Raw genomic sequence first — 23,049 nt, 5'->3', positions numbered from 1 at the left:
AATAATATTAGGACTACAAACGAATCGTTTTAGCCAAAACGTTAGATAATAATAGTAGTAATACATCTATTGCCATGTGATAGATATACACAAAAATGGAAGTCATAGTGTTTTCTCCTTTGAAATTTAAATAAATAAAAATACGAATAGGCATGGGGGGAACTTGAGGGTTGTGTCGTTTTTCTTCTTAAATAAGACGGACAATGTTTGTTTTTGTCTCAATCATCGATCTCTTGAACCCATGCTAAATCTGCAAGGTAACAAAGCGACAATAATCATTCTCCCAAGTACTGACTGTCGGACTTAGAACCAAAATAACTAGGATCTCAAGATGAAACTACATGTGAAAAGCTTTTGTTGTGATACCTTGTAAGACAGTTTCTACAGCTGCATTAGGGATAGAGAGGCCCACTATTCGCTGATTATCCGTCGTAGTCTCTATGCGTATAACTCTAATCCTCTTGTGGCTTTGACGGGCCTGCAAACAAACCGAATACACTTGTAAGTATCCAAAGAGAGGGTATTAGAGAAGTTCTGCAAAAGGATTACTTGTTTGGAAAGAGCTTTCTCAATGGTTCCCCAGATGGGAAGAATAAGGCCACCCACAACATTTACTTCCTGTATTCTTCTTCCTACTGTGCAGTACTCTCCCAGCTTACACTTCGGTCCGTGCATACACTGTACCTCAGATACAAACTCAATATTACTACTGCACAATGCTATATCAATGTTTATGTCGTAATAAGGCTTAAAATTTGAATCACACCACGATGGTCCTGTGCTAATCTATTTTTTCTGTCTGAAGGAAAGCTTCCAGACTATATTTTTTTGATTGAGAAAGTATACCTGTTTAGAAGAAACTTCGTACTCGTCTTCCCAACCGGTACGAGCCTTCTCCAGAGATGAGAGTTTTCGGTACTTAGTTTTCAACTCTGAAAGAGACATCTCTCTGCAAAAAAAATAACATGACTTATACCAGTTTCTCAGTTAGAAATATGAAATGTAGTGGCAATGGTGTGTAGATATACCTGATCGACTCTCCTACCGCAGGACGGACGGTCTTAAACAAACCTGAGGCCGTACTGGAAATCCAAGAAAAAAACTCAGCAATGAGATTTATTATTAATATTTGCTAAGGACCACAGTTGATGCAGAAGCTTATAAAAAATTAGAGGGGAGAATAAGTCACCTCTCAAATGCTAATATGAAGTGCCGTCTTCCTAACCATTCCCTCTTAGATTCATAAAAGCCATCACTAGCCGAGCCAAGCCCATCCCTTCTCTTCCCCTCTAGCATTGAACTTGCAGACTGGGAACACAGATTAATTCAAGATTTTGATTCAATGTAGTTAAGTTAAATTCGACTTATTTACAGAGAGAGAGAGATATTGAACTACCTCCCATGTAATACCACGATCTAGGGTGAAAGTAAAGAGCATAGTTGATGCACCAGACATTTGATCGACATGGACGGTCTGAAAAAATTAAAAATATTAGTAGGCACAAATAAGCTAAGAGAACCAAATCAAGCACGAGATGTCAACCTTTGGAGTGGTCAGCAGTTCAACGCTATTAGCTTTCATATCCACGATTCCCGAATCAAAAGTTCCTTCAATTCGAGCATTATGTACAAGCACATCTAATATACTCGTAAACAATTCAAACAGCCTGCATAGCACATGAGAATAAAGCATCAAAGCGAATTGAAACAGCTTCTAGTATTGCAATGCGTGAAAATCCATTTGACGTATGATACCTATTCTGAATATCAGGTGGCAATCCCAAGAGGCGATTCAAAAATCGTCCAACATCATGCATGTCAGAATCAATAATACGTCCTGATAACTTTCCAGTGTCTTTCCCATTAGCTGTATTATCATTCATGAAGTAAGGTAAAAAGGAGGTTACTACAGATAGAATTTAAGCCCCAGTACGAAAAGAAGTGAAAACTAGCAAAGCTTACCCAACACACTGTCCCTAACTATTCCTACCGCAATAAGCGCAGCCCTTGCCTTGGTTAAAAACTCTTTAATTGTTTCTGGTTCATCGGTCGAGCACCCAGGTGGAACAACGGGTAATTTCTCCTGAAAAGTAAGCCATACTATATTTTACGCTCTATCCATTATCATCAGTCCTAAGAACTGAAGAAGCAACAAAGGGTTTTATGAGGAAGACCTGCTCCATTATCCCTCTATACATCACCATCAAGGATTTTTTACCAAAGTTACTATCATAATTGTAGGCACTCAAAGAAGGCCCCGCCCTGCAATAATACACCGCACCATATTTTGAGACAGTATACTTGGCAAGGTTTTAAGTAATGACAAGCCACAGGAAAAACAACTAGGAAATGGTTTAGAGAGGTGCATGACTTTCCTGCGATCTCCCTGTGTTAAAGCACCAAGAGTTTCTAGTCTCTTTGCAACAATAGAGGCAAAGCGGCGTTCCCCACCAAGATTTGTAAAAAGTAGCCTAACAGTGCCAATAACAGAGAACGTATCAACTTCAGCAACTGATCTCAGACCTTCTAAATTAAAAAGGTAGCAAGTACTTTTGCAATTGGACAGATACAAAATCAACTACACAAACGTTGCCCTACCGACCTGTATTCAGGTGCAGATGTCTGATTTGACCGGTGAGTTCTTCCAAATTGCTGAATTGCACGATCAGCACTCCAAGGAAGCTCTAACGTCAAATGAACCCTTCTTCTCTGCAGATACAAATATAAAATATTTCCAAATTAGTTAATACCCCAAAAAGCCAACCGTGAGGCCACTGTTCATAGCGTCATTAGATCTTCAGAGCACTAGGGATATGCAAAGAGACAACAACAAAAAATAGTAGCTATTACTGGACACACCTGATTTGCTGCCCTTCTATCTGCTTGCAACGAAACACCAGCTGAACCCGCTTCAGAAATAATGGCAACAAACTTTTTACCATCCATAAATAGTTGTTTCTCGTGCATGTTGACCATTTCCATTGTTATATCCTTTCTAGAGCCAATAAATACAAGGATGAAAAGTAAATTGCTGGTGCGTTATAACAAAAACTACTATGAAGGAATTATAGGCATTAAAGATGAGGAAATAGAGAATGAGAGAGAGAAAGAGTTTAAAAGTTTACGTGTTTCTTGCTTGATATGTAACACCTTTCCCATTAGACGCTCTTACAAGCATACCTCGTCTGCCTGTTATTTCTGCGACTTTGTCAGGGCCCCCAAGCTGTATTAAGCATTAAAACAGCAATAGTAATTTAGGAACATTCTTTAGTTTCCAGAATTTAAATTTAACCACACAACTAAAACCTTTGGGTACTACAAATACTACAATCAACGCACCCTAACTGCCATAACTTGGATAAAGGATTCACCTATACCACTCAACACCATCCACATAAAGCTTTATTCCATAAAATAAAGGAGATTCACCTATTACCACGAGCTGCTTCATAGCTAAAAAAAAAATCAGAGACGCTAAGATAGTTACCTGATCGACGATATCATCTAAGGGATTGTTTGGAAGATTTAGAGACCGGATAATCTCTAAAATCTTTAGTTTTCGTTCCAAGGCAGCTTCATACCTAATAAAATGGGTAACCACTCTTAGAAAAAAGAAATAAATACTTTGCTTCAATTATACGAGCAGGAAATTATCAAGACACATGTTGCTATTCAAGATTACAGACCTTTTCTGCAATTCCGCAATGTAGATACGCCTTGCTTGAATGTACTCCTCTGTTTTTTCTTTGCAAGAATAGCATATCCATGCTTCAGATGGTATGTCTGTAACTGGAGGAACTACACAATCTGGATGAAAAAGCTTGTCACATTCTGAACAATGGAGTAACTTCTTCCTTTCCTAGTTTCATCACAAGACATGTTATTAAAAACTCGTAAGCACAGCGGAGATCAAGTTATCCAAGTTAAAGTAAAGTACATCTTCCCCACTGCATATCTGACATATCTGGAACTCATCATCAGAATCATTAGAATCATCAGCAGACTCAGCTGCATTGAAAACACCACTGATTAGGAGAATGTATAGACCTTGAATACTTAAGGCTCGATTAAAAACAGATCAAGAGGATGCATATAAAAAAGTAGGGACATCCCTTTAGCAATTTCCTATATTGACGATCTATAATAATACATTGCTACATCGATTTAAGGTTTAATAGATTGCAGTGCGTAGAGAAGCATATCAACACTTCCTATCTTATAATTTTGTCCCTAGTCCCTACAGCCTAAGCATCACGATTGTGTCTGTTCACTATGAAACCCACCTTCAGACTCCAAATAACTTTCATCATCGCTATCTGGTTTCCACTTTGCCATCTTTCTTACTCTCCCCCTAACTGAGACACCAGGTGAAGCCGAATGCCTCTTCCTATGAAGTTCTTTAACACTATCATCCTCTGTAAAGTCAAAAACAGGAAAACTATGAACATGAGATAAACGCCACCATAGATTGAAAGCAACATTTTTGACAGAGCAGTAAGTTACCTGAGAGAGGTTCGGGCTGCTCTGGCAGGGGATAATTCTCTTCCACGAATTTCAACAGGAGCTCTCGAGGTCCAGAGACAAAATCATCAAGCTCAACACCCTATTGCAAGAAAAAGAGGGGCAACATACAGTAATCAATCACGTAGAAATTAGGTAGATGGCATCATAAAAGGATACTCAATATATTTCCAAAAGCAGAATAAGGAGAAACGCACATATTTAGTTACAGCCTCTTCAGTTCGAGCCTCTCCAGTACTCTGAAGGCCAATAACCACACACTTGTTTGCTGATAAGGCTTTCTTAGCTAACCTTACAGTTACAGGAACTTTAGCTGACATACACAAGTGTCTAAAGAAACGCTGCAGTAACATTACATAGAGGAAATAGATCGTTTAACCTCTGGGATAAGATGGCAACCATCAACTGTAATAACACTGTCTATCTGCTATTTCTGGAAGATTATACCTGATGGCTTGACCAGTATAGTCTCCACAATTGACTAGAATTTGGTTTCTCGCTAGGGAGAAAAGCATTTGCTGATAACATCTCTATCCGTAGTTCTGCCCAAAATTCTGCAGACTTATTGTACATTGCCTACAGAAGAAAGCAAGTAATTCAACACAAACAGCCTACTTTTAAATTTATTGACAGGGATCTCTGAATAAAAACAGGAGATAATAGAAATAATGAACTTGCTTGCCAAAAGTATCAAAGCACCAAAGACCACAGGATTGGAAATTTCATAAACACAATAAAGCCTGCTAAACTTTTGTAAGAGCTTGGTTTCAAACTTCATCAGAGACGGCTTAATCTTCATATTATACCACTTTGTTGAGCTTACATGCCCTTACTTGATGATAGAGCTAGATAGTCAATTGAGATATGTGCAGCTTTCAAGTAAAATAATATATATATATAAAGAAGAATGATTTTTACCTCCATTCCTGCTTCTAAAGGAGCTTCAACAATCTCAAACTCAGCCCCTTTGTAGCTCAGGGTACGGCATACATACATCCCCCTATTACGAATAAGGGATGTTAGAATGAATATGCGCAAATGTGAATGGCTTAAAAGAATGTCACAGGCTTCTTAAACCTCGCTTTCATGTCCATGGCAACCAATTCCAAAGCTCCTACTCCACCTTTATCAAGCGCACCTGCACAAACATTTTTATGGAATCATTTGTATTTGTATGTCCTCTAGACAGAAGCTTAAAACTGACACTAGATGAATTCGTCTTTGTCCAATTTAGCTTTAAAATAAAGCTTTTTGTCTACAAGGCAAATAGGATAGAAAATAGAAATCGAAATGCTACCAAATAATTATCAAAAAATAGAGAGAATAGAATACAGACCTAGAAATTTACTAAAATCACTGAAACTTGTTCCAGCTCCCCAAAGACCAAGCCTGACCATATAGCCCATGTTTCGTGGTTCAGATGCACCAGTAGCAGAGCAATAAAGAACACGTGCTTGGGGGATCTTATCCTGCTTTTCAAAAAATCATAACCTCTAGTCAACTAGGGGAAATTAACTATATTATATGTAACTGAGAAGAAGTTATCCAAAACAAAACCAAATGAGAGTATCTAATATCACTCTTCAGATTCAGGCATTCAGTTTCCAGTAGCAGACCTGAATGTCAACAACTGCCTGCCCGATGCGTGTAGGCTGACTCCCAGCTTCAGGTACCAAATTTTTTGCTTTGTGGCACTACATCAAAGGAAAACTTAAGTAGATGAAGCTGCATAACGTACTAATAACTAGAGTTCTTCTCAAAATGATAAAACCAGTGATCAAGCAGTTTAACACGGCAGTTTAGCACGACAGGGCATGCTTGAACACTATTCAATTCACCAAAGAGAGCAGAAATTTTAACACTAATGAATTAAATATACATCATTCGTGGATTTGCTACCTCATCAAAGATCAAGAGCCCATCAAAATCTGGTCCACACCACTGAACAAGTTGCTGCAAACGAGAACGCCCCTTCTCAGAGGAAGCAATGAGACTATTGTATGTCAAGAATACCACTCCGTCTTTAACACCAACATTCTTTGAGTCAAGCTTAGAATAGGGCAGCTTGTTCAAAGGATTCACTGCACGTAAAACACATATCGTTACTTAGTACCAGACGGAACACAATTGGTAATCAGACAAGACATTCTAATGTTCATTTGACTGAAAGTTTCCAGGCTCAAGAATTATAAAATTCAACGAGACTAAGAATCATAAATCCAATTGGAATACAGTCCAACTTTGATTTATCTGAAATCATTATGAACCGCACAAATATCAGCTATCCATAACAGCCTCTAGGTATGACGCCACCATAGGCGGAGTTCAGAAACCCATTACCAAAGAGATTAAGTTCTTTAATATCCCAAACTAATACGTAATCTAATAGTACAGCATGAGCGGAATTAAAGCATTCAGCTAAAACAAAATCAATTCTGATCCAGATAACTCTAATATCATACACTATAAAAAACATGAGCCAGGAAATGTATCTAGCATAAGCTTTATGGATAACATACGAGCATTTTGGACCCAATAAAATAAGTGAATTACAAATTCAAACTGATAGCCAAGTCAAGATAGTACCTCCAACGCATGTGGCACCCACATCATCCAAGTCCCTTCTTGCATCGTACTTCAAGTCTGAGCCAACAGAAATCCACCTACATAAATCATAGTGAAAATGAGACACAGATAATTAGAACTCATCCAATCCCGCTTTAAGTCATCTACTAGACCAAACAAAGGGGACACTGAAGGCTATATAGTATACTCATAAGCCAGATTAAATTGAGTTCTCAACATCCAATCAAAGATGTAAATGACTCAGTAAAATCCTTCCTACAAGACTTACAAAGCTTTTCTCCTTCCATGTTTCCAATTCTCCCAAATCAACCCAGCAATTGTCCGCCCTTTCCCCACACCAGCCCCATCTCCAACAAAAAATCCCGCTCTGGTACCATCAGCAAGGTGCTGAAGATGCCTCTATAGTAAAAAAAAAATATGTCATACAAGAACGAGCACATCAGAGACCATTAACCAAACTTGCTGCCATTCAAAACCAACCTGACAAGCGTAAACTAATGTCTCAATCTGCAAGCACGACAACGCCTTTGACTCTTCGAGCTCTTCCTTGATTCTCAGATCATAAGTGGGCTCTGGAGGCTGCACTGCAGACAGAGATGATGTTTCCACAATCGGATCAGGATGAGGAGGTCCAATTGAAAGCTTTGGTGGACGCTGCAAACAAAACAAAAAACCATTAAAACTGACGAAACGATAACCAAAAAAAAAAGAAACCACATGTCAAGATGTGACCACTCACATAATCCATAAACGTTTCTCCCGCAGTTCCACCTTCATCCTCTTCCCTCTCAACTTCAATAGCTTCCTGGTTTAAAACCAACAATACAGTGAAGCTAGTTCAGAAACATAACAACCAACAACAATTGGGATTGAATTGATGAATTAAAATAGGCATAGACCTCGTTGACTTCTTCGGGAGGAGGAACCGAGGGAGGAGCAGGAGCAGATTGAGGAGCAGTTAGAGATCGATTAAGCTTAGAGACATCAACCGCGAGCTCCACGTGGCACTGAGGACAAGAGAACCTCGTGAGCCCATGCGGAACATTCAGAATCGCCTGGCAGTTAGCGCAGGGCAATTGCATCTTCGTCGGATCGATCCCGTGCGCCGGAACCGGAGGCCTGGGCTGCTGCTGCTGCTGCTGCTGCTGCTGCTGCAAATTCATAGGTTTCAGCTGCTGCGGCGGAGGAGGAAGCGGCTGAATCGGCGGAGGCTGCTGCTGCTGTTGCCGTGCCCTAGAAAGAAGCTCCGGCGGCAACATTTGGGGGAGCTGGCAAGTGGGACACGAGAACTCCACGACGCCGGTCTTCACCCTCAGAATCACGCGGCATCCCGCGCATCTGACCTGAACGTCGCCTCTCGGAACGCCTCCGCCGCTGGGGTGCGGCGGAGCGGGAAGCGGCGGAGGAGGTTGGACCGGCGGTTGCGACATTGATTGTTTTTTTCTAGGGATCCGCCGAGCGCAAGGATCCTGTTTGAGGAGGAGATTGAGATTTGAGAGAGAGAGGAGTATGTATGTATGAGTGTAAGTAATGAATTTTTTTTTTTTTCGTCGAGAGCGCGAAAGGTTCTTCTTCTCTTCGTCTCCTTTTTGTGCCTTCCCTTCTCTCTTTCTCTCTCTCTCTCTCTCTTTTTTGGTTTCAGATTTTTTTCCCCTTCTTCTAATTCTCTCTTTGGTTTATCTCTAGAGTGCTGTAACAAGAAAGAAAACCACCTCTGTACCGGTGAGGGGCCGATGGAGCAGCACGTGTTGTCACGTGACCTACCAGCTCATTGTTGGTTTGGGCCTTTTTAATCACAAAACCATATAAACATTATCTATCTATAGGGTTTGTTATGTAAGCATGGTGTTTGGGCTTTGTAGAATATGAAGCCTTTTATTTGGGTCTTTACTGTAGTTTAAAGGGCTCTGATTTCATTCAAATATTCAATTTTTATAAATCTTTGTTATTTGTTGGTGTGCTCTGCTTTGTTGGTAGAACATCTTCAATCCCACTTCAAAATCCACTCAAAACTCTATTTTGCAGTAAAATCATCTCTAACCCTACTCCAAAACCTACTCCAAAATAGAATAATAGACATGATTACTCCAAATATGGAGTAAACCAACTCATTACTTTAAAATGGAGTTGAACTTTTTTATTTATAAAATGGTCATTCACATTTAAATATTTTTCTTTTTAATAAAATATTATTATAAATAAATATAGTAATATATTTTACTATATATATTATAAATTTTATTATTAATATTTATTAATTATATAAACAGTCATCTAATGAAATATTTTATGCAACAAAAAAGATTTGTAGTAAATAATTATGATAGTTCTAATGAACAATTTAAATTGATGTATTATTGTGTTTAAACAATGTAATATAAAGTGTATTAAATATTTCCTTTCTGAACCTTGTTGAGTAATTTTAATTATATAATAAAAATTTAATTGTGGTTAATATTGTATTTAATAGAAATGTTACAAAGTGAAAATAGACTATTTTGCAAATAGTATAAATGAAAGGTGATATTACTAATTTCAAAATAAATATAAAACATAAAATATTAAAAATATTCAATTTTGTAGTAAAAATAGAATAATACATTAGAGTAAAACCCTATTTTATTTTAGAGTTACTCTATTTTAGAGTAATACATTGGAGATGCTCTTAGGATGCAAGTGGATGATTTGTTGAAATGCATGAACAATCTAACACTTTAGTTTTTCTGTATCTGATAAAATTGTCAGTTCTTTTATGTAATTATTTTGCAAAACGATAACTAACAAAAAAAATTGACAGATATGAGAGTCATATCTTAGCCAAAAAATGTAAAAAAAATGTCAAATCATGAGTCAAAAACTCTGGTTAGGACACTAGGGTTAATCATGTTTTTGCAGTATAAAAAATGTTTAGTATGTCGAAATGATATGATAAAATATAATATGATATAATATAATATAATATAATATAATATAATATAATATAATATAAATATAATTTTTCTTGGTGATGTTTTAATTTATATCAACTACAACAATACTCATTCGGTTTAATTAGCCAAATTTGATGCCTTAAAGATACTTATAGGATAAATGCATATAGTGGAATTTTCACGTTATATATGTGCGTTTTTTAAAAAAGTTAAACATTTTTGTATTTGGAGCTTGAGAATATACAATGTCATGTTATCTAGTGGTCTTCGTTTTGCTATACAACGAATTAGTGGTTTGAAATCACGAGACACGTGTGCGTAAGAAGCTATACCAGACTTGGACTCGGATCGATACAAAGTACAAAATTATCATGACAGTTTTTTTGGTAGATTTTCTACAACATAAACTTCCGACATCTTTTACAAAAAAAAAAACATAAACTTCCGACAGTTGATTATTTTACGTCATGTTTTCATTACGTGAATTCATTTAGAACTATTCTAATACTATATAAGTAAAAGAAAAAAGAAACACAACCTCACTCGATTATCAAAAAGGTCACATGATAGTCTATATAATTCGTTTTCTCTGTGTTCTAGTCAAGTAGTTTTAAAATCAAAATATGTTCGCATAAGTGATATGGGAACACACCCCATTCCAAACGTTGCTGGCCTGGCATATCCCGTTCTGATCCTTAATACTTTTGGGCCATCATGGAATTTGTGGACAGAAAACTAAGTTTGTCTGAGCTCATATTGAATCAAATGAAGTATATAGAAGACGTTTCTAAATCGACCGTGTATGTATAACTATAAACTAATAAGAGTTAGTCTCCCACATGTCTCTCAAAAAATTAAGTACAGTAGTAGTTAACTGATAAGTATGTTATGATTAAGATTAAGACATCTCTTTTTTCGGTCGATTAAGATATTTTAAAAATTTTAAGGAGACTGGATTACGTTGGAACTTTGTAACTATTTCTAATCCAATTCTATTTTTTCCCTTTATATAAAAAATATATTATAGAAACTGATTGCTACAATATAATGTTACTAGAAACCAAAATTATTTTCTTCTATAATAAAATAACTTTTTATAGATGTATACACGAAAACAAATCCACATCTATAATAAAATTCTTCTATTTTACATGAAAATATAAAGAAAAAAATTGAATTAAAATGTTCCTATGTGCATAACAGGATAATTAATTTTCTCTTTATTTTAAGCTAAGACTAGATACTGACCCGCCCGGTCGGATGGATATTATTTGAACAAATTTTCTTAGTAATTATTTCATTTTATTTGATTTTTTGGTTAATAATATACTTTTTCCTTATAATTCACCTTATTTTTGGAGAACTCTTTATTATTTACTCTTCTTTTTTTCTTCGTTGAGACTTGTATGGAATATATGGACACATTTGGTTGTTTTTTTAACGACGGTTGTTGTTTTTTATACCCAATCAAACACATTTTTTGGTTTACACGATTAAATAAACACATTTGGACCATATAATCTAATGTAATGGACCCATTAATTTGGAAGGAAATAATCTTTGAGTCTAATGAAACTGGCTCATTAGTTACAAAGGGATTGAAAAAAAAAAAACCAATCTTATTTTTCCGGGAAGGTCAACAACTTTAACGTGTTGGAATAAAAAACTTAACAACTTTATTTTTTGTCTTGTATGTCGCTGGTCATCTATATCTTTAGTTTTAGTTTGTTTGCAAGACAAATTAGTTTAGATTTGAATAAATTTATTCTTAATGTGGTTAGAATATTCGTTTGCATCTGATTTTATTTGTTTCGATAATGAATAGATATTTAACAAATAAAAGTACAAAATTAATATGAACGTAAAGTCCTGAATTATATATTTGGCTTCAATAGATAAAGAACAAAACAAAACATATGCAATGTAATTGGTTTACAGTGATCAAATTTTGTAATTTCTATGATCAAAACTTATATGCAGTTAATATTGTGTTCATGATAGAATTTTATAACTGGGAATGCTTGGTACGGTGAATAATGATCATAGTATACAACAATTTGATTTCTTCCTGTGACAGGTATTGATCGGAAGAGAAGCAAATATCATACCCAGTTAGAGTTATCAAGTCAGTTTCTTATACTAACATGGTCCAATTATAGTTATTGTATTTTTATCCTAATAGTAAAGAACATATCGGTTTAGTTGTTATAATTTCGGATGGCATTAGTAGATTAGATTTTGGTTTAGTTTAAGTACTCTGGTTATATTATTTAAAACAGCTGAAAAATATTACTACGTAACAAACATATGTAACGTACTATCCAAACTGAAAGAGTTCAAAATTTAAAATGAACTTTTTAAGTAGATTTAAAATAGAACTGTGTTTTAATATAGTAGATTTAAGAAGCGGGTGGAGCGCAACAAATAACTTGGGACCCGAGATAACACAAATGCATCTAATTCCATCTTTTTTTTGAAAAAATCTAATTCCATCTTGATAGCAAAGTCATTCTTTATCCTATTCCATCCTGGTCACAACGTCATTCTATTGTTTTTGTTTTACTAGTGGTGTTTTTTTGGGTCAACTGGTACTTTATTTACTAGTGATGTGTATTGTATCCATCACATAAAATATTAATTCACTGTATATAATACTAAAATGTTTTAATTTATTTTCAAAGTTTTGGTTAACTCATGTGGGTCAGTAAAAATGAATATGACCTACCTGACCGCGTAAGATAAAGATAAAACATTAAGTGGTTTCCGCGTTAAGTAATTAAATAATTTTGAACGGTGAAGAAAGGTGCCTTCCTTCATAAACATTCCAGCGAAGAATCGTATCTCCATGTGGCAAAAATAATCTCGTTGTCATATTTCAGTTCCAAGAAGACGAAGCAAAAGAGATGTCTACCGGTATGGGGAACTTCTTTCGGAAGTTGGGAAGTGGTAAAAGCAAGAGCAGTAGAAGTTTTAAGGGAGAGAGGACGACGTCGTCGTCGTCAATATCTAATGAACCATCACCCTCTGATGCTCCAGTCTCTGTTTCCGACAAGATCAACGCTGCCAAGAAGAAGTACGCACTCATCCCTGACCGCTTCTCTTCCCTGGACCAGGTTCTTTCTTTCTTTCTTTCTTTCTTTTCTGATATTGACTTAAGACTTTTGATCACCATGGTTTCCGCTACTTGCATGTTCTTTGGGTTCTTCAAATTTGAAGTTATTTGCTGTTAAAAAAATTGAGATGGTTATTTTATTTTCTCCACTACCTCGTTGACATTAGGATATAAAATGGGTTATTAAGGATAGTGAGCTAAAATCACGGTGTACTGCTAAAAAACAAATGTGAATGGTGTTTTATTATCTGTAAATTTTATGGTTGTAAATTATTCATTCATTAAAAAAAAAATATATATATATATATATAAACATTAAAATGGATAATTACTCATCTTTATAAAAGTTTAGCATTAGAAAATAATGATTTACTGAGTTTCACAATAAAATGATTTGATATCTTCTAACCGAGGAAAAATAAATGTATGAAAAAGTGACTAGAGAGGAAGTGTGGTTGATGAGCTAATAAATGGTGTTTGTTTAACCACGTGTCTGTGGTCGGGTGGTCAAGACGTTCCGTGGATCCTTAAGGGACCCGAGTTCTAATCCGCACCACACCAGATTTCCACAACACGTGACCACTGGAGCTTTCACATTCTCTTTCTGGGGAATGGTTTACCATTTTTTTTTTTAAATGGTGTTTGTTTTTTTTAAAAGGTATCAAAAGCTCTAAGAGAAGCTGGTCTTGAATCATCTAATCTCATTCTCGGAATTGATTTCACAAAGAGCAACGAATGGACTGGTAAACTATATAAAAAGAAACACAACTTATTATAAAACTATACCATATACATAATGTAACAGAGTGATCATCATTCTGTTTTTTCAGGAAAAACATCTTTCGATGGAAAATGTCTGCATGCGCTCGGAGAAACTCCAAATCCATATGAAAAGGCAATATTTGTAATAGGCCAAACGTTAGCTCCTTTCGATGAAGACAACCTCATCCCTTGTTTCGGCTTTGGTGATTGTGAGTTATGTTTTCTATTTGCTTCGCCAAGAAAAAACATCTTCAAGCTTTGTTACTAAGACTGTGTGTTTCTTTCTTGCGTTGTCTAGCAACGACACATGACGAGGAAGTGTTCGGTTTCCACAGCGATAACTCTCCATGTCATGGCTTTGAAGAGGTCCTAGCATGTTACAGAAGAATCGCACCTAACTTGCGTTTATCAGGTCAGTAAAATCTCTACCTACGTTACCAAAACATAAGCTTCTGAATAACTTTTGTTTCAAAAGGGCCAACGTCGTATGGACCACTCATCGATGCTGCGGTTGACATTGTTGAAAAGAACAACGGACAGTTTCATGTTTTGGTCATTGTCGCTGATGGGCAGGTAAAGCTACAAAGCTTTTCAAAAACAAATAGAGTACGAACACTAAATAACAATGTTCTAAATGAACAATAAACTTCTTCTTTTGTTTATATGATTTTTATATTTCATCAAATAATTTTATAATTAAATTTAAAATTAAGATATCTAATATAAATGTAAAAATCTTTAACAACTAGACCCCACTTGAGTTCCGAATAATTCGTGTATGGTCGTTGGTATTCTAGTAAGCACCTAATTAAGCATTGGTAAATAACAAGATCATGTTCTGAATGTGAAGGTAACTAGAGGTTTGGATATGCCCGAGGGAGAACTCAGTCAACAAGAGAAAACAACTATAGACGCCATTGTAAACGCAAGGTGAGAAATAAACACAACATGCAATAGTTTGACGACGTGATCCCTAAGCTCCTATCACCTTGCAGCTCATATGCATTGTCGATTATTTTAATCGGCGTTGGAGACGGTCCATGGGAAGACATGAGGAAGTTTGATGACAAGATCCCTAAGCGTGAGTTCGACAACTTTCAGGTATCATCCCATTTTTCAACTCCTCTTCCATCTATACTCCGAGCTTCTTCTTGAATCTTGACCTTGCTGCTCTCTGCAAAGTTTGTGAACTTTACTGAGATAATGAAGAGAGATACACCAGAGTCTGCTAAAGAAACTGCATTTGCTCTTGCTGCTCTGATGGAGATTCCTTTCCAGTATCAAGCAGCAATCGAACTCGGCTTACTCGGGTACTTCCTCTTTAATATCCTCATTGTCTCAAACTGCTTCTGATGTTCTTTTCTATAAAAGGAAAACGACGGGCTTAGCCAAGAAAATAAACCCGAGGCCACCACCTATTCCTTACACGCCTCCAGCTCGCACTGGACAACCATCATCTGACTCAGACGAACAAACACAGGTCTCAGAAACTGCTTACTTTCTTCTTCTTTTGCTTCCCCTTGTCTCATCACATCTCATCTCATATTGTTTCTTGTAAAAACAGAACTGCCCTATTTGTCTGACTAACCGTAAAGACGTGGCTTTTGGCTGTGGTCACATGGTAAGTTTCACCCCAAGAAGCCTAAACTGTTTACTTATTACAGAATCACTCAAACCCATTCATGAACAAAAACCGGTTTATTTAGATCTGTAAGCTTTCTTGTTTGCAGACTTGTGGAGATTGCGGATCCAGAATATCAAACTGCCCCATCTGCAGAGTACTGATCACAAGCCGGTTAAGACTTTACACGTAATCTCAGTGCCTTGGGACATAATGAATCCCTTGCACATACAGTCTCCGGTTTACCAAGTGTCTCTGACATTTGTTCCATAATCAGCTTGTATCTTTTTAATTTCCTTATGTAATATAAATCTTAACTTGCCAACAAGAATGAAGAAGAAATGTACAAAACATGGGTTTTACATCTTTATTCACTGTGTGTCACAAAATGTTTGAAGTGACTGAAACTTGCACCAGTTTCATAACCACAAAGCATGCAGAATTCAAAATAAAATATTGCTTGCCAAGAAACATGTGAGAGGCATCCATTACAATAGCTCTTCTAAGAAGTGATCATTCATTACTGAGGTTTGGTTGTGACCGTGTCATTTGGCTTTGGCACTGGTTGAATTCTTTGGTAAGGCTTCCTGGTAAGAGTCTCTCCCCTTAGAGCAGCCACGTATCTGTCGTTGGTATCCTGCTTCTGTTTCAACTCCCCGAGGTACTCAGCTAGCCTCTCTTGGTTTACTTTACCCATCATCTGACCAAATACATTGCAGAAATATGTTATCCATCACCAGAAAATGACACAAAAAGTTTAAAAATTGCACTATGACAAGCAAATACAACAGAGCATAAGCTTTAGTGCTTAACAGATTAGGCTTAGATTATTAAGCTACGGCTACGCAGATGGATAAAGTTCCTAGTTAACACAGAACAATGAGTTGGTGTTATTAGCAACAGATTCTACACAAGCCTAAAGACTAAAAATCCTCCCCAATAGATCTAAGCCTCAACAACTATGGAAGAACTCAATCAATGCCATTCAATTTCTCAGGCAGTATAAGCACAAGACACAACAAGTATCATGTTGCTAGTCATCCTTCAAGACAAGCCCATACAGCAGCAAGCTTCTCTAGTGACTATGTATCTAAAAAAACTGTAACCATGAAGCTCAATAAAGTAACTTCCGCAACAGATTTAAGCCTCGACAAATAAGGAAGGGACTCAATACCATGAGGCTTTGCAAATATTTTAATTTCTCAGGCAGCATGAGACACAACAAACATTAGGTTGTTGTTCTAGTCAGCTTTGAAGATAAAGTCCACAGAGCAGCAAGGCTTCTCTAGAAACTTATGTATAAACAAAACGTAGCCTTTAATAGAGCTCAATAGAGCTAGCTTTCAGACAAGTAACAATAGAAGACAAGTTACATGTTTCTATCACAGAACAGCTATCATTGATCAGATAAGCCCTAGACACAACAATCATCAAGCTGTTCTAGCTCAATAAACTAGCTTTCCGACAAGTATCAATAGAATACAAGCTAACAGCTATCATGATCAGTGGAAAGAAACCCTAAATGAAGTAACTTGCGCCGACAAAATCAGACGAAATGCATAGTTTTTTCAAGTAAAGAAAACATTTTTTCAAATAAGATCCGATGATTCACAGATACATACGACGGTTTCGGGTCGGGCGGATTGTCGGAGCCGGGCCTCCAGCTCCGGATTAGTGGAATTGGTGGCCTGCATAACTCCATAGCCGATTATCCCTGGAATGACACCGCATACGGTAGCGAACGTGAAGAAGAAGGATCTCGAATCTCTCGTCTTCCTCACTAGCCATCTCCATGTATCGCTCTTCTCATACAAAAACGACATCGTTTCCCTCTCTCTCTCTCTCTCTCCCTCCCTCCCTCGCCGGAGTTTCTTTCTAGTGTTCTTTAAAAGGTTCACACTTTAGCGTAAATGCAAATAAACCCCTACTTTCTATTATATTTTATATTACGCCCCTAGATATTCTTAAGTTTTAACTTTTACCCCTAACAGTTTATAAATCACATTTTGGCCCCTTTAGTTTGTTTTCTGATGACAACAACGCTAGTTAATCCGCTTTCAAAGGGAGAAATAGAGGTCTCGAGTGATTAAAGGACGTTCAAGTAGTTGTAAACTCTTATCAATTCCAACCAAAACGAAATATAATTCTGAAAATTATATGTTCTTGATCTAAAACAACTTTTTTTTTTCAATTAATTGCTTGAAGAATATGCTCATGATCATTATTGAATCAAGAACAAGATGGATCCAAAGCTGTTGTTCTGTTTGCCACAAGGAGATGCATTGTTTAATCCTCTTAACACTATGTTTATTCAAATGGCTTGCATTCTCGTCTTCTCTCAGTTGTTCTTTCTCCTGCTCAAACCATGTGGTCAAGCTGGTCCCGTTGCACAGATTCTTGTAGGAAAAAATACATTTCCTTGTGTTACACGCAACACCTTATTTTTGGGGCTTTTTTAAAAAATAATGTGATTGTATTTTTTTTACAGGCTGGGATCGTGTTGAGCCCTGCTCTGCTCTCAAGAATCCCTAAAGTTAAAGAATTCTTCCTCCAGAAAGATGCAGCAGATTACTACTCATTCTTCTCATTCGCTTTGCGAACATCTTTCATGTTCTTGATAGGTCTTGAGTTCGATCTACATTTCATGAGAAGAAATTTCAAGAAAGTCACCGTGATAACCATTAGCTCTATGGTGTCTTGCGGTCTCCTCAGCCTCGCATTCTTCTATCTCCTCAAACCTTTATTACACATCAAAGAGGACTACTTCACTTTCTTCTTGGTTCTGTTCATTACCTTGTCCAACACGGCGTCTCCTGTCGTCCTCCGTTCAATAGCTGATTGGAAACTCGACACATCTGAGATCGGACGGTTGACTATCTCCTGTGCATTGCTCAATGAATTAACCAACGTGGTGGTCTATACTATAATCATAGCGGTCGTATCTGGTGGTTCCTTGATTGGTGATTTCTTCCTATTTATTTTCATGACAGGAGCCCTAATCTTGCTCAATAGGTTTCTAGCTTCATGGCTCCCAAAGAGAAACCCTAAAGAAAAATACCTATCAAAAGCTGAAACTTTGGTCTTCTTCATCTTCCTTCTCATCATAGGCATAACAATTGAATCATACGATGTTAACTCATCGGTTTCGGTTTTCATCATAGGCATTAACTTTCCAAGGCAAGGAAAAACTCATAGAACGTTGATAAACCGGCTTAGTTACCCGATCCATGAGTTTGTTCTTCCGGTTTACTTTGGTTACATTGGATTCAGATTCAGCATCATTGCATTAACCAGACGATACTACATTTGTCTTGTTATTATATTGATTCTAACCTTAGTTGGGAAATTTATTGGTGTGATAAGCGCTTGTATGTACCTGAAGATCCCTAAGAAATATTGGCTTTTCTTACCAACCATACTCTCTGTTAAAGGTCATGTGGGTCTTCTTCTTCTTGACGCAAACTACGACCAAAAGGTATTTTCTTCACCTACATATATAGTTTTGAATCTACTGCTACCTTTTAAAACTCTCATCATATTATTTCACCCTTCACAGTATACTTGATTTTATAGTATATATATTGTTTCACATGAGTACCGGTCATGGCCCAAACCTGATTAAACATTCGTTTGAAGTCCGCGAATTTTTTTGAACAAATTTATATATATGTAAGTCCACAAGTTTGTAAAAAAAATATTTTGGACTTCCAAACTTTTGAAATCTTTACTAAATCGTCTACGACCCCTAAAATCTCAGGAGCATCCTTCGTGAATACTACCAAATAACAAATAAAACAAATAAAATAGATATAATATACTTGTTAAAGATGACATACAATACCATACTAGGTATTTTGCCCATAAATGCGGACTTAATCTTCTTAAGAATATTTATAGTTTATATCTATTAAAACAAATATCAACATTATAAATTATTATCTATGTTCCCAAAAATTTAAATTAAACATCAAATTATTTTTATATATGAATAGGTTTTGCATAGAAATATATTGATTAGTATTTTGTTGAAATTTAAGAAAAAACACTAACATGTTAGGAATATCTTACTAAATATATTGTTAGATTTTTTTTTAAATTATAAATATTTTAATATCTTAATTTTTTAACTTTATAATAGAAAATATTATTTTCAGGTAATAAGAATATAATTTTCAGGTAATAAAAATATATAATAAATTATCAAATATATTATAGAAATCCAATATTATTAACATAGATTCATTTTTGATTATTTAATAAATTTAATATTATTTATTAAAGTATCAACAACTTTAATCACTCTAACTTTGTTTTGTGATATTCTATAGGCACAGATAGATTCAACAATTTCATGGTTATATTCTATAGGTCTTATTTTGGTTGCCATAATATATTTGTTGTCATGATTTACTAAGTGAATAATTATACTTGCATTGAAAAATATCCCACGAACTAATTTATAAAATATATGTGAAACCGTAAAAAAATTAAGAAACTGAAAAGATATCCAATTAATATATATACTAATAGATAATAACAAAGTATATGTCAAAACAATCTATACAATAAAAAGGAAATACACCTCTTTCTTGAACTATATGATTTTTCCACTTTCTTATTCATCTTAATTCAACAATTTTATGGTCATATGTTAGTCTAAGAGAATTTGGTTGCTATTATGGTTCTTAAGTGAGTAAATTGCATAGAGATTTTTCAATAACGTGGGATTTTTTATAATTAAAAAAAACATATTATTGAAAAACATGGTTGTTCTTCCCATGAATTAATTTAAAAATCAGATAACTACAACAGCAAAAGTTAAATCTTTTAACGTTTGAATATTTATTATATAATTATCATTTATTAAATGATAGTAATAAATATACTTATAGGGTTGTCAAAAAAATATACTTATTGGGGATTTCAATTAGAATAGAAAAACCCTAAATTTTGAACTAAAACTGAATCAATAATCATTGAAAACTACACTATGCATATTACGATAATATGAGAATAATGTGCCAGAAAACGGACAAAAACATCAGAACAATCTCTGCAAGAGTATATGAACGTAAATCCATGTTACAATCACATAACCGATAAAAGCATACTGTATCTAGAATTGTTTTTTTTTTCTTAGAAAGAGTAATCTAGAACTGTTGTTAATTTAAGACTAAAAGTTAGTTCAAAAAATCTAATAATGTATGGGTAGGAAAACGCACTACACAAATAATAATCGAGATGATATCTTTTCAAATACTTAATAACATGTTTTCCATATTTTCCCCCAAAAGTACAAGTCATATTTGAAGGATTGTAAAAAATAGAACAAACCATCAAACCTAATTAATAAGATCGAGTAAGGTAATTATCTTTTCATCGAGTTTGGTTGCTAATAATATATTTAAAGATTTGAAAATTAAGTATAAATATTTTGTTAGAGAAAAACATGTATATATATTAAAATTATGAAAAATATAAAAAGTAATTACTTATTAAGGGTAATATAGATATTAACCAGTCTAACTTTTAACGTGGGAGTTTCGTTGCGAAAATTTACTTCGCAAATAATAGTATAGATAGATAGATTGGTATTATTGAATTGTTAATTTTCACAACATCCATCTATTTAGAAAAAAACATTCATGAGTTTTTAAAAGTATTTCAGACATGATTTGGCTATATTTAAGTATTTGTTAGAGCATCATAATCGGTGAGAAATCCATCTTTCAATAATATATTTTAATATTCAAAATTATTTAACCATTAAAATAGTGCCAAGCGTTGAGAAAATCTTTCATAAATACTAACTTTCACATCTTTTTATTTTTACTGGTAAGAAATTTATTGAGAGTTTTACTAATGTTGATGTATTTATATTCGATTTTTATATTTTCACTTTTTTTTCTTTTTTTCTATTTACTTTTTTGTGAGAGATTCAATAATGTGGATGCTTTATGGTCGATTTTTCTTTATGTTTTTTTTTTTCACTTTCTTTGTGTGAATATGGTTGTAGAAATGGTGGACCACAACTATTCATGATATGGTGATAGCGGCTTTGGTGATCACAACGCTACTAAGCGGTGTCCTTGCATCTTTCTTGCTTAAAGCAAGAGACAAAGACTTCGCTCACGAGAAAACTTCTCTTGAATCCCTCGACACCAACGAGGAGCTACGCGTCTTATCTTGCGTCTACGGAGCCCGCTGCGCTCGTGGTGAACTCTCTCTTATCTCGTCCTTGAGCGGCTCTCATGGAGCCTCCAAGCCGTTCACGCCTCTTCTCATGCACCTCGTACCACTCCCGAAGAAACGAAAGTCAGAGCTCTTGTACCACGAGCACGGTGAAGATGTGCATGTAGAAGAAGACTTTGGGACTAACGAGAGTTTAATGATCAACGACTCTATCGACTCGTTTGCTAAAGACAGTAAAATCTTGATCCAACAAGTGAAGCTCGTGACGCAGATGGTTAGCATGCACGAAGAGATATGTAACGCAACGGAAGATCTACGCGTTAATATTGTGTTTCTTCCGTTTCATAAACACCAGAGGATCGATGGGAAGACAACAAACGATGGAGAACATTTCAGGCAGATGAACCGTAACGTTCTAAGACACGCACCATGTTCGGTTGGAATATTCGTGGACAGGAACATAACCGGGTTTCAACAACCGCATGGGTTTGGTTCGGTACAAGAGGTTGCGGTATTGTTCTTTGGTGGTCCGGATGATCGTGAGGCGTTATCTCTGTGCAAATGGTTTGCGAATAACACGTTGATCCATCTTACGATCATACAGTTCGTTCCCGAGGATTCACAGCCAGAGTCTCCAATAAGGAATGCGACAACACCAGATAGTGGTGACCTTCTTATCGAGGTTCGGGGACGAAATCAAACTGAACACGAAGCAGACCGAAGTTTATTAGAAGAGTTCCATAACAGGTACCTTACTAACACTATGTTCTAGTAATAGAGCCGGTTATAAGCACGGTCGGATAAACATATTCGCTTTAACTCCAAAATTTTAAAGAACTACTATACATAAGTGTTGCTTGGTTTCTAAACTGCCAAACAAAAATTTATTAAGAATAAATTTAAAATATCTATAACCTCGTAAATCTGAGATTCGGCTTTAGTGCAACTCACACCTCTATATGCAACAGGTTTGTGTCAATAGGACAAGTAGGGTTCATAGAGAAGCGTGTGGCCAACGGACCACATACGCTGACGGTTCTAAGAGAGATTGGAGAGATGTATCAACTGTTTGTGGTAGGGAAGAGTAGAGGAGACTGTCCTATGACGGTGAGGATGAAAGATTGGGAAGAGTGTCCGGAGCTGGGAACTGTCGGAGATTTCTTCGCTTCGTCTTTAGATGTAAATGCTTCTGTATTAGTTGTTCAAAAACAAAGACATTCACATGATAACTTTATAGATGATTAGCAAACATTTCTTCTTTATTTAATCTCTTTTGTATTTTATTTAGAGTTTATTAAGATAGGTTTCATGTATGGAACAAAGGG

General features: G+C 35.7%; 5 protein-coding genes across 5 annotated transcripts; 3 read left to right on the top strand and 2 right to left on the bottom strand.

Moving 5' to 3' along the window:
• Window positions 1-7: 7 nt before the first annotated feature.
• LOC108827582 (protein FORGETTER 1) lies at window positions 8-8,777 on the bottom strand. The gene is made up of 32 exons (XM_056993752.1): window positions 8,007-8,777; window positions 7,847-7,912; window positions 7,588-7,761; window positions 7,376-7,506; window positions 7,108-7,184; window positions 6,421-6,602; window positions 6,138-6,215; window positions 5,858-5,990; window positions 5,599-5,659; window positions 5,440-5,521; window positions 4,969-5,097; window positions 4,719-4,862; window positions 4,504-4,603; window positions 4,284-4,415; window positions 3,938-4,008; window positions 3,687-3,859; window positions 3,488-3,581; window positions 3,126-3,223; window positions 2,860-2,995; window positions 2,603-2,709; window positions 2,380-2,471; window positions 2,175-2,266; window positions 1,963-2,083; window positions 1,756-1,867; window positions 1,544-1,667; window positions 1,397-1,474; window positions 1,190-1,308; window positions 1,029-1,082; window positions 847-949; window positions 550-678; window positions 367-478; window positions 8-250 (listed from the first exon to the last, which is right to left on the bottom strand). Exons 1-32 carry the CDS (start codon window positions 8,535-8,537, stop codon window positions 219-221), a joined length of 3,867 nt encoding a protein of 1,288 aa, XP_056849732.1. The 5' UTR covers window positions 8,538-8,777; the 3' UTR covers window positions 8-218.
• A 4,046-nt stretch (window positions 8,778-12,823) lies between these two features.
• Window positions 12,824-15,902, top strand: LOC108828259 (E3 ubiquitin-protein ligase RGLG4). Its single transcript, XM_018601890.2, has 11 exons — window positions 12,824-13,150; window positions 13,808-13,892; window positions 13,980-14,120; window positions 14,210-14,323; window positions 14,387-14,484; window positions 14,762-14,841; window positions 14,907-15,012; window positions 15,094-15,221; window positions 15,283-15,391; window positions 15,476-15,532; window positions 15,642-15,902. Exons 1-11 carry the CDS (start codon window positions 12,941-12,943, stop codon window positions 15,723-15,725), a joined length of 1,212 nt encoding a protein of 403 aa, XP_018457392.2. The 5' UTR covers window positions 12,824-12,940; the 3' UTR covers window positions 15,726-15,902.
• On the bottom strand, window positions 15,875-17,399 carry LOC108824468 (uncharacterized). Its single transcript, XM_018597903.2, has 2 exons — window positions 17,155-17,399; window positions 15,875-16,232 (listed from the first exon to the last, which is right to left on the bottom strand). Exons 1-2 carry the CDS (start codon window positions 17,353-17,355, stop codon window positions 16,053-16,055), a joined length of 381 nt encoding a protein of 126 aa, XP_018453405.2. The 5' UTR covers window positions 17,356-17,399; the 3' UTR covers window positions 15,875-16,052.
• A 373-nt stretch (window positions 17,400-17,772) lies between these two features.
• On the top strand, window positions 17,773-19,097 carry LOC130499773 (cation/H(+) antiporter 2-like). Its single transcript, XM_056994156.1, has 3 exons — window positions 17,773-17,931; window positions 18,021-19,007; window positions 19,089-19,097. Exons 1-3 carry the CDS (start codon window positions 17,773-17,775, stop codon window positions 19,095-19,097), a joined length of 1,155 nt encoding a protein of 384 aa, XP_056850136.1.
• A 2,443-nt stretch (window positions 19,098-21,540) lies between these two features.
• LOC108824467 (cation/H(+) antiporter 2) lies at window positions 21,541-22,981 on the top strand. Its single transcript, XM_018597901.2, has 2 exons — window positions 21,541-22,471; window positions 22,693-22,981. The coding sequence occupies exons 1-2, from the start codon at window positions 21,576-21,578 to the stop codon at window positions 22,967-22,969; spliced, it is 1,173 nt and encodes a 390-aa protein (XP_018453403.1). The 5' UTR covers window positions 21,541-21,575; the 3' UTR covers window positions 22,970-22,981.
• The last annotated feature ends 68 nt before the right edge of the window (window positions 22,982-23,049 follow it).

The sequence above is a fragment of the Raphanus sativus genome, chromosome 9 (genome assembly GCF_000801105.2).
Source record: "Raphanus sativus cultivar WK10039 chromosome 9, ASM80110v3, whole genome shotgun sequence".
Lineage (NCBI taxonomy): Eukaryota > Viridiplantae > Streptophyta > Magnoliopsida > Brassicales > Brassicaceae > Raphanus > Raphanus sativus.
This window is presented reverse-complemented; position numbering and strand designations above follow the sequence as displayed.

Bases quoted from the DNA above. Each gene is read 5' to 3' on its own strand.
- LOC108827582 (XM_056993752.1), bottom strand. From the start codon at position 8,537: ATGTCGCAACCGCCGGTCCAACCTCCTCCGCCGCTTCCCGCTCCGCCG. The intron at 2,996-3,125 runs GTAAACTTTTAA...TATTGGCTCTAG, and splicing joins ACATATCAAGCAAGAAACAC to AAAGGATATAACAATGGAAA. The intron at 679-846 runs GTATACTTTCTC...TCTGAGGTACAG, and splicing joins ACGAAGTTTCTTCTAAACAG to TGTATGCACGGACCGAAGTG.
- LOC108828259 (XM_018601890.2), top strand. From the start codon at position 12,941: ATGTCTACCGGTATGGGGAACTTCTTTCGGAAGTTGGGAAGTGGTAAA. The intron at 14,485-14,761 runs GTAAAGCTACAA...CTGAATGTGAAG, and splicing joins TCATTGTCGCTGATGGGCAG to GTAACTAGAGGTTTGGATAT. The intron at 14,842-14,906 runs GTGAGAAATAAA...ATCACCTTGCAG, and splicing joins GACGCCATTGTAAACGCAAG to CTCATATGCATTGTCGATTA.
- LOC108824468 (XM_018597903.2), bottom strand. From the start codon at position 17,355: ATGTCGTTTTTGTATGAGAAGAGCGATACATGGAGATGGCTAGTGAGG. The intron at 16,233-17,154 runs GTATGTATCTGT...GTATTTGGTCAG, and splicing joins CCGCCCGACCCGAAACCGTC to ATGATGGGTAAAGTAAACCA.
- LOC130499773 (XM_056994156.1), top strand. From the start codon at position 17,773: ATGGATCCAAAGCTGTTGTTCTGTTTGCCACAAGGAGATGCATTGTTT. The intron at 17,932-18,020 runs GTAGGAAAAAAT...TTTTTTTTACAG, and splicing joins GTCCCGTTGCACAGATTCTT to GCTGGGATCGTGTTGAGCCC.
- LOC108824467 (XM_018597901.2), top strand. From the start codon at position 21,576: ATGGTGATAGCGGCTTTGGTGATCACAACGCTACTAAGCGGTGTCCTT. The intron at 22,472-22,692 runs GTACCTTACTAA...TATATGCAACAG, and splicing joins TTAGAAGAGTTCCATAACAG to GTTTGTGTCAATAGGACAAG.